Source organism: Mycothermus thermophilus (assembly GCF_041956435.1).
Source record: "Mycothermus thermophilus strain CBS 625.91 unplaced genomic scaffold VTJ04scaffold_2, whole genome shotgun sequence".
Lineage (NCBI taxonomy): Eukaryota > Fungi > Ascomycota > Sordariomycetes > Sordariales > Chaetomiaceae > Mycothermus > Mycothermus thermophilus.
The window spans coordinates 1,352,581-1,367,506 of NW_027191428.1; the positions used below are offsets into that span (position 1 = coordinate 1,352,581).

General features: G+C 55.7%; 4 protein-coding genes across 4 annotated transcripts; 2 read left to right on the plus strand and 2 right to left on the minus strand.

Annotated features, from left to right (window-relative positions):
- Positions 1 to 408: 408 nt before the first annotated feature.
- On the plus strand, positions 409 to 4,457 carry VTJ04DRAFT_2629 (uncharacterized protein; the record flags this gene model as incomplete). Its single annotated transcript, XM_069360439.1, has 4 exons — positions 409 to 2,874; positions 2,927 to 3,266; positions 3,316 to 4,166; positions 4,221 to 4,457. The coding sequence occupies 4 exons, from the start codon at positions 409 to 411 to the stop codon at positions 4,455 to 4,457; spliced, it is 3,894 nt and encodes a 1,297-aa protein (XP_069221150.1).
- A 946-nt stretch (positions 4,458 to 5,403) lies between these two features.
- On the minus strand, positions 5,404 to 6,563 carry VTJ04DRAFT_2630 (uncharacterized protein; the record flags this gene model as incomplete). The annotated part of the gene is made up of 3 exons (XM_069360441.1): positions 5,404 to 6,166; positions 6,223 to 6,282; positions 6,349 to 6,563. The coding sequence occupies 3 exons, from the start codon at positions 6,561 to 6,563 to the stop codon at positions 5,404 to 5,406; spliced, it is 1,038 nt and encodes a 345-aa protein (XP_069221151.1).
- A 2,091-nt stretch (positions 6,564 to 8,654) lies between these two features.
- On the plus strand, positions 8,655 to 9,914 carry VTJ04DRAFT_2631 (uncharacterized protein; the record flags this gene model as incomplete). The annotated part of the gene is made up of 2 exons (XM_069360442.1): positions 8,655 to 9,217; positions 9,296 to 9,914. 2 exons carry the CDS (start codon positions 8,655 to 8,657, stop codon positions 9,912 to 9,914), a joined length of 1,182 nt encoding a protein of 393 aa, XP_069221152.1.
- Positions 9,915 to 10,899: 985 nt separating this feature from the next.
- Positions 10,900 to 14,382, minus strand: VTJ04DRAFT_2632 (uncharacterized protein; the record flags this gene model as incomplete). Its single annotated transcript, XM_069360443.1, has 2 exons — positions 10,900 to 13,902; positions 13,957 to 14,382. 2 exons carry the CDS (start codon positions 14,380 to 14,382, stop codon positions 10,900 to 10,902), a joined length of 3,429 nt encoding a protein of 1,142 aa, XP_069221153.1.
- Positions 14,383 to 14,926: the final 544 nt, after the last annotated feature.

Here is a 14,926-nt window from a genome sequence, read left to right on the forward strand (position 1 = left end):
TCGCGGTCCCTTTCTTCTTTTCTTGGGTTTCTTTGCCTTTTTGTTTTTCTCCATATTTTTATTTGGCATTTGCGCCTGAATTAATTGGACACATCCTCGTCCCGAGCCCAGAGTGAAAGCGGCTCCTGCGTCGTCTACTACTACCCTTGGCGAATTCTGTCGGAGCCCGGCCGACCAGAAAGACATCCAGGCCGACTGTGTGACCACGCCCATCCCTTCACCTCCACTTCCGATCGCTTGTATCCCAGCCCTGGCCCTCTCTCCGCGATTGTCGTTCTGCACCCGACCGCCGTTCCTCTGCCGCAGCACCCGGCCTTCCAGTTCCTCTCCGGGACCATCGAACGAGCGACATCCGATTTCCGGAACCCTCACATATTTTTCTCTCCTCCCCCTCCGACGCCCAACGCTATGGCCGACTACCCTCCGAGGCCACCGCAGGGGCGGTATGGCCAGGACCCCCGAGATGCTAGAGATGCTGCCTTCTCCAATATCTTCGGTGCTGCTCCTCCGCCGGGCCGCTCTCAGACCATGACGTCCTCCGTCCCCCCTCCTCAGTTCTATCAAGACGGTCGCACCCATACCATGTCGTCCGTAACGTCGGGCATGTCCGGCATGCAGCGTTCCCCCCCTCCCCCACGGCCTCCGCCAGGTCACAACGGCTACCCTCCTCCGCGTCCACGGCCGGCAGACCCCGCCCAGGCCTATGGGTACTACCCGAACCAGCAGCGCTCTGCATCCACCGGGCAACAGGTACCGTCACCGCAGTTCCTCCAACAGCAGCAGCAGCTGGCACGCCGTCCACATCCTTATAATAATGGCCCACCGAATCAGCCGCCGGGGGCCCCGCGTTTTGATCCTCAACGGGGCCCTCCTCCATCTCAGGGCTACTACGGCAGTCCACCATCACAACAGCCGACCCCTGCCCAACGCTTCTATCAGGACGGCAGACCTGCTCCTGCGCTGAACAGTGACCCGAACCGCTCGCAGTCGCTCGCCGGTTACCCCTCCTATCAGCGGGACGCATATCCCCCAGCCCGGCCTCCAGCCAACGCCTTCCGTCAACCTGCCCACCCGACCCGGGTAACTGCTCAGGGCCGTGTTGTCCCAGAGAGGCCCGATGATCGCGCCATGAGCATGACGGGACATTATCCCGGGTATGAACGAGGAAATGCCCATCAGACTATGAGCGGCCGCGTCATTCCTGACAGGAAGCCGGTCGGCGCCCCGGCCCACGCACCAGAATACGGGGGTTATCACCAGTCGCCGGCCCCAGGCTACGGTCCCACCGGATACGGACCTCCTGGGTCCCAGACACGCACAACCAGCATGGCGTCGTCCATCGCTGACAGCACTCGGTCGATGTCGATGGCGTCCACGATAGCCCCACCTTCTCTCGCGCCGAGCGACTCCCAAACGGTTGTACAGCAGCAGCGCACCTCATTGCCGAATTCGATTAACGGCGAGCAGCGGCCCCCTACCGCCAGGATTCGTTCTCCGGTTGTCTACCCAGCGTTGCTCTCGCGTGTTGCCGAGTGCTTCCGCTACAAGATCATCACGGGTGACCGGACCAAGAACGAGCTCACATACAAGAATGCATTCAGCGGTGCCGAGGCTGTCGATGTTCTCTCGTACATCATCCGCACCACCGACAGGAACCTGGCCCTGCTCTTGGGTCGCGCCCTTGACGCCCAAAAGTTCTTCCACGATGTCACGTACGAGCATCGCCTGCGTGACTCGACGAACGAAATCTACCAGTTCCGGGAGACCATGTCAAATGACCCGAACGAGAAGCCTCCGGTTAATGGCGTCTTCGTGCTGCTTACAGAATGCTATTCACCGACGTGCACTCGGGACCAGCTCTGCTACTCGATTGCCTGCCCGCGTCGTCTCGAGCAGATGGCAAGGCTTAATCTCAAGGCTGGTCCCGGCCTCAAGCGCGAGGGAGTCGTTTCGGTCAACGACGACGACGCCGACCAGACCGACGAACAGAAGCTGTGGATCAACAGCGTGCCGAAGGAGATTGCGGACAGCATCAGCGACCGCGAGAAGAAGCGCCAGGAGATCATTTCGGAGATTTGCTACACGGAGCGCGACTTTGTCAAGGACCTCGAGTATCTCAGGGATTTCTGGATTTATCCTCTGCGCGGCAAGATCAACGGCCTGTCTCCTATCCCGCCGCAAAGGCGCGACAGGGTTGTCAAGACTATTTTCAGCAATATCATCGACCCTCCCAGCATTCACGCCGTGAGCTCGCGCTTTGCAAGGGCTTTGACAGAACGCCAGCAAAAGGCTCCCGTTGTCAAGAACGTCGGCGATCTTTTCCTCGAGTTCGTCCCGCAATTCGAGCCTTTCATCTACTATGGTTCTCGCCAGCTCGAGGGCAAGTGGGAATTTGAGAACGAGCGGTCCATCAACAAGGATTTCTCGCGGTTCGTCGACGAGATTGAGCGTCGCAAGGAGTCTCGCAAGCTTGAGTTGAACGGTTACCTGACCAAGCCCACCACACGTCTGGCCCGGTACCCCCTGCTCCTTGAAAATGTGCTCAAGTACACGGAGCCGGACAACCCGGACAAGGAGGATATTCCAAAGGTCCTACAAATGATCAGGGATCTGTTGACGCGTGTCAATGAAGAATCGGGCAAGGCCGAGAACCGCTTCAACCTGCGCCGTCTCCAGGAGCAGCTTCGTTTCCGTCCGCATGAGAAGGTCGATCTGAAGCTGACCGAGGAGGGCCGCGAGCTGATCTTCAAGACGCAGTTCAAGAAGTCACCCACGGAGAATCCTGAAATCACTGCTTTCTTGTTCGATCATGCGGTCCTTCTCGTGCGGATCAAGCAAGTGGGCAAGACGGAAGAAGTCAAGGCGTACAGGAGGGTGAGTATCTATCTCTGACGTGAGGTGCTGCCTTAATGCTAACTGAATCCAGCCCATCCCGTTAGAACTGCTCTCCATCAAGGAGATGGAGGAGGTAATACCCCAGTCTGGCGCCGTGAAGCGGTCGTCATCGAGCATCCTCCCTGCCCTCCGCACCACGGGCGGCGAGACCAAGAAGGGCGAAGGCTGGCCTATTACATTCCGGCATCTGGGGAAGAACGGGTACGAGTTGACGCTGTACGCGTCGAATCAGTCCGGCCGACAAAAGTGGCTCGAGGTCATCGACGCTGCTCAGCAGAAGCTCAGAGCACGGGCAGATTTCCTCAACACCACCATCCTCAACGCCGGCTTCTTCGTGGGGACGAACAAGGTCAACTGCGTGGCGCCTTTCGGTAGGTTTCCCCGTCACTGTCGCCTGACGGCCAGAACTAACGTTCCTAGATGGCGGTCGCAAGCTCCTCTACGGCACCGACAATGGTATTTACATGTCGGATCGGAGGTCCAAGGACAATTCGCCGCCCAAGCGCGTCATCGACGTGCCCAGCGTTACCCAGGTCGACGTGCTCGAGGAGTACCAACTGCTTTTGGTTCTGTCCAACCGGTCGTTACTGTCGTACCAACTCGACATGCTCGACCCCAACGAGCCTATTTCGTCCAAACGGTGCAAGAAGATCCAGAGCCACTGCAACTTCTTCAAGACGGGCATCTGCCTCGGCCGCCACCTGGTTTGCTGCGTCCGCAGCTCCGCCTTGTCCACGACCATCAAGGTCTACGAGCCCAACGACGCCATGTCGCGCACCAAGAAGCAAAAGGGCTTTGGCAGTCTGTTCAACGCAGGACAAGACGAGCTGCGGCCGTTCAAGGAGTTCTACATCCCCACCGAATCCTACTCGGTGCATTTCCTGCGGTCAAAGCTCTGTGTTGCCTGCGCCCGCGGCTTCGAGGTCGTCGCTCTCGAGACGCTCGAAACCCAGTCCCTGCTCGACCAGGCCGACACGTCGCTGGATTTCGTCGCGCGCAAGGAAGGCGTCAAGCCGATCCACATCGAGCGGCTCAACGGCGAGTTCCTGCTCAACTACTCGGAGTTCTCGTTCTTTGTCAACCGCAACGGCTGGCGCGCGAGGCCCGAGTGGAGGCTCGATTGGGAGGGTACACCGCAGGCCTTCGCCCTCAGCTACCCGTGGATTTTGGCGTTTGAGCCCAACTTTATTGAGCTCAGGAATATTGAGAACCTGGCCGTGCATATTGTGCCGCACAAGAACATTCGGATGTTGCATAGCAGCACGCATGAGGTTCGTATTTTTCCTTACTGTCGTATGCGATGACATGATACTGACAAGATGTAGATTCTGTTTGCCTACGAAGACGAGCGCGGCGAGGATGTCGTCGTGGCGATCGATTTCTGGAAGAGCCAGCGCCGCTCCGAGCTGCCACCTGCTATTACTCAGGATCAACAGCTGGAGCATGCCAACGCGCCCGACAACAACAATGCAAACAACAATGCCAGCGCGGTCCCTCGGATTCCCAGGAGCGCGACGACCCCCTTGCAGGTGCCGGGCGGGACTGTTAATGCGCCGAGGTAATGGACGTAGTACCAGGAAAGGCGGAAGGAGAAGTAGGGGATGGAGCTTGTGGGGGAGTCAGATCTGCGAAGGTGTGAGTTGTGCTTTTTGATATTGCTTGGTTGTTTCTAGGCTGGGAAGGCGGCTGTTGGTACTATCTATCTCCATGGTCTATGGTTTGGGGTTGGTCTGGACACTTTTATTTTTGGTTAATATTTGAGATGGCTGTGTTCACTACTGCTTTGCCCTTTGTGATGTGAGAAGAGGTGATGTGATGGTGTGGGGAGGAGGATTTAATGTTGAGTCTGATTACCACTTGACCTAAGTATCTTGCTTACAAGAGCTAGGTGACATATCTATCAATGTCTGCAGAGAATACTGTCTTCCCTGCTAAATTGAATAACTACAGGTTTGGAATGCATTTTCTCTGCTCAGGCACTGGCGAGGGACAAAAGATCAACATCAGCCTCAAGACGGAGCTGGTTCAGGGTTAGAGTCAATCAAGGCATACGTCAAACCCTAACCCAGGGGGTCACTGCTGGGGAATGGTGACCCTTGACTCTGCCGGCTTAGTCATCCAGTCCAACGTCACCTGCACTTGGTCTCTGAACTTTCAACAAGACAACCTAATGGAGGGATTGGAGGATTGTTGGGATAATGCACGATGAAGGAGGTAAGTTTTCGGCGACTTTCAGAGCCTAACATCGTTGAAGCACAGCAGGGAGAAACGGGTCTGGGCACCCACTGTTATTCCAACTACCCCAGGGAGAGAACGATAACAATAGACGCCCAAATATGTCGAGGCCATTCTGTCCATTACAATTAACACCTCCACTTGATCAAAGCTAACACATCCGTCAATCTCTCCACCCTCCAACCCAATCTCAGTCACGAAAACGCAGCGCTCACAGCCCACTATCCCGTCGTCTCATTCCCTAATTGGCGTTCCTCGCAGCGATGGCCTCCCTCATCGCATACGACGGGCACGGCGAGGGAACGGCCGGTCGCCGGTATGAATGACCTGGCCGCCCGGTCCAATCCATTCACCCGAGCCGCCATGGTTGAAGCCCGGGCCCCACGGACCGTCGAAGTCGTCAGAGAACTCGAACGGGTTTCTCGGGTCGTCGAACCTGTGGGGCGGCCATTCAACCCACGGTGGAGGAAGCTCCGGCTGGTTGCCATGGCCGGGGAAGCCGCCGCCAGGTCCATCGAACTTCGGACGCTTGGGCCACTTGTCGTGCTTATCCTTGTCCTCGCGACAAGGCTTCTTGGGAGGCTTGGGCGGAGGAGGGTGGGGTTTGTGCGGCGAGGGAGGATGAGGGTTGTTCGGCTTTGGGGGATGATGAGGTCCGGGCTTTGGCGGAGCAGGAGGTTCGGGCTTCGGTCCAGGATGAGGGCCAGGATGGGGTCCAGGCTTGTGGCAAGGCTTCGGCTCAGGTTGAGGAATCGGGAAAGGGTGAGACCAAGGACACCATGGATAGTAGTAGTACACCACAGTGGCTTGGTTGCAACCGCAATGGCCCGGGCCTTGGGGACCGCCAGGACCTTGAGGGCCACCCGGACCACCTGGACCACCAGGACCTTGGGGACCTCCAGGGCCTTGAGGACCGCCAGGACCACCAGGACCAGGGCCACCGGGACCTCCAGGTCCGCCAGGTCCGCCAGGTCCACCGGGGCCACCAGGCTGCTGACGGGCAAAGTTGCGGTGCCCTTTGTCATCTTGTTCGTTGCTGCATCGTGGGTCAGATATATGATCCTTGACAGTCATGTTCCTCATGAGACATACTAAAGGACTGTTCCATCGATCGGGGGGATCACACTGATGCAACGACACTCAAATGCGTCTCTGAACCATGTCAGCGACTTTGACTGAACCTCCGGATAAAGGGATACCAAGATGGTCAAAACTTACGAGCCTGGGATCTTCGTGACATTGGGAACAAAAGGTCCATGCTTGTCGCAGTGATCTTTGCAGTCTTCGTATGAGGCCACGATAATTGAGGCATTTGGATCGTCGGCCTGACGAGCAGCTATGCTGGACGGGTGGCGGCCGTACACCTCCCGAGCGTCAATGACGCCCAGAAGGCTGGCCGCAGCGGCAGCGACTTTCACCGCCTGCAGACGCATGGCTCAAAGGGGGAGTAGTGACAAGAACGAATGAGCGACGGTGAGAAATTGAATCAGAAAAGAGGATTCAAAGGAGCGACTGCTCGATGCGAGCGAATGATGCTGATGAGAGCTCGTTCGAGTGTTGCCATGGTAGAGGAAGGAGGCCTTCTTAAATGCTGAAAAGCAATCTCATGATCGCTCATCAGCTATCAGGCTGGAACACCATCGAATCTTGCTCGCAATGTCTGACAAGCGATCAGAACCTCAAGACAAGGGGTGTTGGAATGGGCGCGATACACGCTCACAGAGAAAAGCGCATGTAAAATGGGTGTTGGCAGGAAGTCTAGGGATGAGAGACATTTTCTGTGCCAGAGCTTCGAAGACTTTTGTCAGGACATGGAACGCTGACAATTTGGCAGGGCAAATAGGAAAGCGAGATGCGGTATGGGAAGTAAACAACGAAAGTCAAGTTGCATTCCCAAGCGATGATGAGAGCATAGGGTAGCTGAGATTCTGCATTCTGCAACGCTTGTGCCGCCTAACTCCAAATTTCTGGAAAGTAAGACACGCACTGGGTCTTCGAGGAATTTATCATTTGGAGTCCATAAATGGTGGTAGAGAAGTTTACTGAACGGAGGCATGGAAGAAGGGCAATCTAAAAATTCTTCCTGTCTCCTATTCATGATAGGGATAGGAATGCTTCAAGCTGTATGAAGCCCCGGACGACCCGATGGCCTTTCTTCGGACAAATCATTGTTGAAACCAAGTGCAAGCTAGCTGCCCACTCAAAACTGAGGCAATCCGAGCTAAATGGTGCTTGGCTTCACGAGTTAATATTTGCTTTCCTCAAGTCAAAGCTGGATATATCAAGAAACCACGCTAGGGAATGCGAAGTTCTGTTGTCTCATATGTGTAGCCGGAAGTAATTAGAGTAGGTAGTTAGTAAGGAGACGGAACTGTCTTCTAATATGGTTCATCACTAGAGTTTGCCCAAGTGAATGAGACTACGGCTGTTATGCGTAAGAACAAGCTGGTTGAGATTGCTTGAGGACCTCTAAGGCTAGTTACTTGGCAGTCTTCTAGAGGAGAGGTAAGAGCTTCTTGATTGTCAAGGTGCCTCAACAGGACTTGAAGTTTACGATTCGTAGGCGGAATAAATGGCGACACAACCAACATCAAGTCAAGGATGAAAGATAGGTCTCTCATAATCTCATAATTATGGAGACGTCACAACATGCAAGGGTTTACTGTCGAGGACCAACCGACCTTCCCCGCATGTCCTTAGTATGTATGTACATTACATTTCGGTTAATGCATCAGGGACTTGACCAGGAGCGCCACCTGCATGCAGGCTTACCATCCTGCCCCGCGCGGGGCTTGCTCACCGGAGATTAGAATAATAAGTAACCCAAAGTTTGCATGAGCACTGCCTCTAGTTTGAACTATGTACAAGATCTAGAAATACCTACCGTGGTGATCCAAGAGACACCACCTCTTTGAACTGTGTGACACTATTATCCTCGGACGCCTTAGTGACACTATCCTCATCATGTCACAGCTTTTGACACAACTGGATCCTTCTCCTCAGAGAGCCTCGGAGGATATCGAGCTTGGTATGTCGAACATGGCCAAGCGATCATAAAATGACTGAGAAAGTCGGCAGTTGACAATTCACTGCACTTGTGTGGATTGTTCTAACGCACCAAGACGAGATCAGGTGAAGTAAACCTTCATACCTCGCCGCAACAGGGGCTTCTGCACTCGCAAGACCACCCACAACAATCTACCCCGCAGGAGGAACGCACACAGGAGACACCCCAAGGAAAAAGAACCGGACAAGACGCTCTACGAGAAGCGCTTCGGAGCTCCTTGAATTTTCAATTTCATGTGGACAATTATGTGGATTGGTGGATTCGTTATATGATGGATTTCTTCGCTGATCGCGACTATGATGATATGTTTTCTGTCAGGAATCTTCGGGACATACACAATCCCATACTGCATTTGACGCCGAGCACAAACTGGGGCATGGCTATAGACACGCTACTTCTAGCTGCAGCGGAAGTTGTATGTGCTCTACGCAAAGGACAGCAAGTTACACTGGCAAGCATGGTGGGTGTCTTGCAGAGAAAGGGCATCCTCGGGATGGTTGACAACGAGGATGAAAGGTCTCAACAAGCCCAACTGGTCTTTGTCTTGATCGGACAATTGACATGCTTCTACTGGCCATCGAGGTATCAAGTGCTGCGAGATCTCAGCGTCTACACGGAGAACCGCTTAGACATTCCCGAAATATTGATGCAGCCTATTACTGGAGACCAACTTGACGTCCCGCTGGCGTCTTTGATCCGTCACTTCAACAGAAACCAAAGCCCGATCCCTGGGATGAACAATCTTTCCAGACGCGCACATCAAACTCCATCGCCGAGAATCCTCGAAGCGGCCAATGTCTTTTTCCATACGCTCAAACACGTGGCTGAGCTGCGAATCCTTTGGACTAGCTCCTCGGGCGAGCATCTTCAGCTCGACTTGCGGAACAAGGTGCTCAGGCTCTTTCGCCTTCCGTCGTTTTGCGCTATGATAATCGGACAGCCTCTGAACCAAAAGGCAGTGTGGGATTCCGGGAAGACTGATGAACAAGTCCCCTGTCCCCGTGGATCATATCTCTCTCAGTATGCCATATCGATGCTTAAGTGCCTATTAATTAATGGTTGTGTGGGTTGTGAGCTTTTCGTGCTGACTTCTAGCAGAATCTTCAAAGACTTGACCGATCTTGATGAACATCCGCAGGGAAACCTGGATTCGGAACAGATCCCCCTGGGCTCTTGGGATCGGTCATACCATCGCGAGATCCTCCTCACATTTCGCCTCATCTTCGGCCAGGACAGAGCGTCTGCCATTTCCGGCTCGCTTGCTCGTCCAGCTCTTCCTTTGTGGTTCATCCCGAGATGGTGTTATGCATTTCGGCGCAAGCCATTGTTTCTGAACAATCCCTGGCACCCCGGGGACCCCCAGAGGGGACCCGATACCAAAGATCCGCTGCTCCCCAAGCTGTGCGGAGAAGATTGGCAGGACGTGGATCTATACTACCAGCTCGAGCCGGGTCCCACCAAGTCGGCCTATGTGGTGGATGAAGAATTCCCATTCTTCGCCGACCGGCTCATGGCCCTGCAAGACTTTGTCCAGGCGCAGAGCCCGCGCGACTTTTGGTCCCTCTTGAACGACCGGCGCGACATGAACCGTCTGTGGACTGTTCGGGTTGCCGTCGTGCTGGGTTTGGTCGTGGCTGTCTTGACGGTGTTGCAGCTGCTGGTTGGCCTCGCGCAGCTTGCTGTGGCCATCATGGACCTCAAGAAAGGGGGAGACTAGTGGTTGTTGGTCGTATATGTCCGACTAGCAGACATCATGTTGGATAGGTCACTCGGTTGGCATGAAATGGAACTGATATGGGCTTTATAAGGGGCAGGGAGTGCTCACAAGAGACTTTGGAGAATGTGCTGTCATCCACCTAGTGATAGCAGCAGCAGCGCCTGTACATCCATCTGCCCTTCCCAGGTCGTTCCCGGTCCATCTACCTAGCTTATCTACTGGAAAACCGTACCCTTACGGCCCGGGTGAAAACCCTCTACACAGTTTTTGTTTGAACAGTAGGTTCCCTGAATCCACATACTACGACATGAGGTGCCTCACGGCTAGTTGTTTACACTGGCTCATCATGAACCCACCCCCCCTGCTCTCGCCTGACGGCTAGGTTGTAGGTATTGTTGGAGACTCCCTGATTCCATGAACCATCTGGCCACGTTCCTCGCTAGCATCCGCGCTCGGCCACTGCCGCCCCTGAGGACCCAGAGGAAGTCCGCCCGCAACTTCAACCATCCTGTGTTGGAAGCGAACTTTGGGCCTTTGTAAGGCCCTGGCGCTTCCCGAGTGCCTTTTCGGTGCACAGCCACACTGGAGGATCGCAGTCAGCTGGCCTGTCATCCACCTAGGTCATTGAAACACACTCCGTAACATACTCTACCCCTTATTGGATATAGAAGGTCTTACATGGAATATGAGCAAATGTTCTTTTCACCTCTCTCACTCTGCCTCCCTTTTTCTCTCTGATACTATCATGCTGACATCATATCAACCACCATTATGGAATCATCAAACCGAGTTGTCAAGCCATCGATTCAGCTTCATATGCCAAAAAAAAGCCCTACAGAAATTCACATGATTTACACGCAGCCACGCAGACACGCCCGATGCTCCCAGACTCCAGCTATGCCCACAAGCCCAGTGCTTCCCAAACAAAATCCCAGAGACTACCTTCAAGTCCAGACCGACGCTCACACCGTTCTCTATCCCGGATCTACCCATCAAACTCAACACCCACAACCTTCGGCGCCTCCACCGGCCCCGTCTTACTTCCCCCGGCCGTCGCCCCTCCGGGAGAAACTCCACTCTCACCACCGACCTCCGAATCTCCCGCCTCCGCATCCGCCCCGGTCAACAAATCGCGGTCCGAGCTCCTGACACTCCTCCGTTCCGCATCCCCACCATACGCGCCTGCCGCGCCCTTTCCACCGCTCCGTCCAGCAACCCCGTCATCCTCATCCTCGTCATCATCATCTCCAGACTTCCGTTGCTGCTGGCCCGAGGCCAGCGCGTTCTTCTCCAGCTCGCGCTGCGCCTCCTCCATCCTCCTACGCACCTCGGCCGCGACGCGCATGCCATCGGTGACGATGTTATCCAACACTCCGCGCAGACCGCGGCCCGCACCGCCCACTGGCCCAGCGGCACCGCCAAGAGCGGCGTTAACAGCGCGGCCGGCGCCCAAGCCAAGGTTGGAGAAGGTCGTCAAAGCCGAGGCGTTGCTTTGGGTATTGGTTGTCGGGAGACCCTCGATGACGTGGAATGACGCTGGCAGAGCAATCTCGAAGAAATGCTCAAGCAGTTCGTCGGCCAGGACCACCATGCGGAAGGTGGGGAGGGTGATGTGCAGAGGATTGGCCGGGTCGAGAGCGATGTTGGCCTTTTCGGACTGGGCTTTGGAGACGCTCCGGCGGGTTGACGGGTCGTCGGCGGGGAGGGTGGTTGAGTTGAGTTGGAGAGTTGGAGGTGGGTTGTTTGGGCGGATGGCTGCCGCCTTGGGGCTTCCTGCGGGAGAGTCCATGGCTAACAGGTCCTCCTCATCCTCATCCTCATCGTCACCTATCGCGAAAGCGTCGGGGCTGGCTAGTTCTTCGCCGGCTGATTCATCCAACTTGGTCTTCTCAAGCTTCTCCGTCGCTTCTTGCACCGAAGTGCTCTGGTTCTTGGGATGGTCTGGATCGGCGTACTCAAAACACCTCCGAATGAAAGCGCTGACGCTACCAAGGAATCGCTCGCTCACTGGCTGTCCTGGGACATCCCCGGGGCCGAGGCTGCCTTCAGGTCCGAGACCGAGGGCCGAGTTTCCAGGGCTTGTCCCTTCCAACCCTCGCCGAGAGAGGAAGAGAAGCGCTTCTGACATGCGCAGAATGCCTTCGCGGTCAACTTTGCCATCACCGTCATCATCATAAAGCTCGAAGAAATAATTGATAGACCCCATGATATCGCGCTTGCCCTTGATGCGGGCAATCCCCGACACAACCTTTTGGAGGGTTAGGGTAGAGGACTTGTCTGTATCCCAGTTCCGGAATAACCTTTGGAGGAACTCATGGTTGGCCGGCTCTGGACCAGAGCCCCAAGGGGACAATGTTTCGGTGCGGCGGAGACTACCGTACCTCTGGTTGTCGGCGAAGGTGTCGCGACGGGGTGTGCTAGGAGAGTCAGAGATGGCCCATTTGCACATCCCAGCGAGGAACTCTCTGAAAGCATCGTAATCCATTAAACTCGTGCTCGGACCGAGACCAACGCGACCCTTCTCGATGCCGTGGCCCTCGGAGGCGGCTTGAGCAATCCGGGAACGACTGTTCTTTGCCTTCATTGCCTGCTCCTGTTGCTTCAAGATGTGGTCCCGCTGTTGCCTCTCATACAAGACGCCATAAAACCTGTCGTACAGCGCACCGAGTTCGTCGTTACTGAGGAGTTTGCTGTCGGGACCCAGATTCCTAATGGCTGTGCGCTTGGCAAAGCTCTCAATGTTGTTCAGGACGGCATCTTTGTTCTTGAGGCGAAGTTCGGTGATGGTACTGTGGGTGATCCCTGAAAACTCTTTGAAGGCGACAACCATGAGTTCCTGGAATTTGGTGACAGCCCTGAGTTTGGGGTTTTCGGAATTGGGATGAGCGGATTCGTCAAGACGAGCAAAGTACGACTTGAGGACGGAGATGAAAGCGCCATCGTCGGCTGCATCGAGAAGCTCTTCGCCGTTAATGCGAAGAATGGCTAACCCGACCTGGAATAGGACCTTGGGGCCCTCAACGAAGAAGACGTCAAGAACGCGGAAGGCGAAAACGAGTGGCATAGAGTTGATGTATAGGGACAGGAACCAGGGTAGCGAGACGACGGACAACTGAACATCGCTCCGGACCAGGTGCTCCCACAAGATGGGCATAGTCCTCTCGACGAGGGCTTCGAAGACTTTTTGGTCCAGCAGAGTGCCGTACATGGTGGTGGAGTAGTAGCCGGGAACCAGGCGATCGCAAAGAGTCGATAACAAGAAGAAAGCCTGAGTTTCGGACATGTAAATGAGCAAGGCGGCAACGACGATGTTCATGGCTTGGCAGTAGCCAACATCGGCGTTGACCCAGCTGTATGCGGTGAGCACACGGCGCAAGCGGCCGATACCCTCTTCGCTTTGGAAACCTGGATACTCTGGCAAGCTGCGATTCAGATCCTTTTCGATCTCGTCAATAGCGAGCGATTCCTTGCCCTCGAACTCGGCCAGAGTGTCGGCGTAGAGTGTGGGGTTTTCGAGGCGCAGGTAGATGGATCCGGAAGTCAACTCCCAGATCTCACCGCGGAGGCGATTAGGAAGACCGACGCGGATAAGCTTATGGAACGTAGGCTGGCGTATGAGGGTGACATTTCGGCCGTTATCCCGGAGGTACTCGGCCCAAAGTCTCATCTTAGCGCGATCGCGCAGCTTCTTGGGGTCGCCGGGATACTTGAAGAGCATCCCCAGACCGGCGTCCGGAGGGATGACATTCTTCTGGTCCTCAGGTCGAAGGAGGTATTCCGAATAACACTCGGCGATCACCCTTTTGAGCTTCGCCACGTTCCCGACATTGGCGCGCAGACCCTTCTTGAGCCCATCACAAAACCGTTCGCAGGCTTGCCGGCTGCCAGCAAGGTGCAGGGTTATCCGTTGTTCCTTGAGCTCCTTCTTGTCCTTTTCTTTGGCCGCCTCCTGGCTGATGCCGTTCCAAGTGGTTATGGCAAGGGCGAACTGGGTGTCAAAGGTTAGACAATGTCACACTCTGCACACCGCAAGCAGGCATACCTGATAATTCTGGCTGTGTAGGCGTTCGACCCTGCGGATGGCGCAAAGGGGAAAGGTGAAACCATTTCCGTTGGGGCCTCCTCCGTGTGTCTGGCCGGTGAATATGGACGAAGTGGCGGTGCTCGCGGACTGGAGAAAACTGGACGGCGTGGTGGAAAAGCAGAGAAAGGATTCGGACAGATGGAGCTTGCCAGCGTATTGGAAGCCTCGGCCGCGGTCACGGTCTCCGTGGGTGGCATTTGCGGGGGGAATGGTGAGCTCGGCCGTGATCTCGTAGAGCGGATGTTGTGATGAAGGCAGGCGAAACTGGCTCTGGAAGAGGGAGGCCTTGGAGGGGTTGCGATCGGGGTCGGATGAGATGCTCAGGCCCTGGGTGGGATCCAAGAGCTGCTGGGCCTTTTGGACGAAGCTCGATAAGCTCAACATGGTGGCTATGAGCAGTGGCCGGATCCGGGGGCCTCGACGACAAGGGAACGAGTGAACGAGAGAAGGGAACGCGACGTCGAGACTCGGAGATGAGGCTGGAGGTGCTCAGGATGTCCCGGATCGCATGGCCCGGAGGACGCGGTAGGTGGAGCGATTGGCCCCGAGCTGGGGCGAGCCGGAGGTGGGGATCGGCGGGGAGATGGACGGCGTGTTTGGCGACGGGAGGTTGGTGGTGAGGCCTAAGGTATAGGGTTCGTCAGGGTCGACGGTTGAGTTGAAAAGGTTGAGTTGAATCGAGTGAGGTTCAGTCCATCATCTCAGCCTCCAGGCTGGAACATGGATGCAACAGCTGCAACTGGCAGCAGCCCACTCGGCGCCTTTCCTCAGTGGAGAGCCTCCCCGGCATGTCAGGTGGAGCTGGGAGTTGCCCTGGCGCGGAGGTCAGGCAGGTGGCCAGTGGGGAGAAGGAGAGATGGATCCCTGTCATCGCGGAGAGGGACAAGCCCCGCCTTCCCTCAGCCAAGCTCCCGGGCGGGCTTGGGCT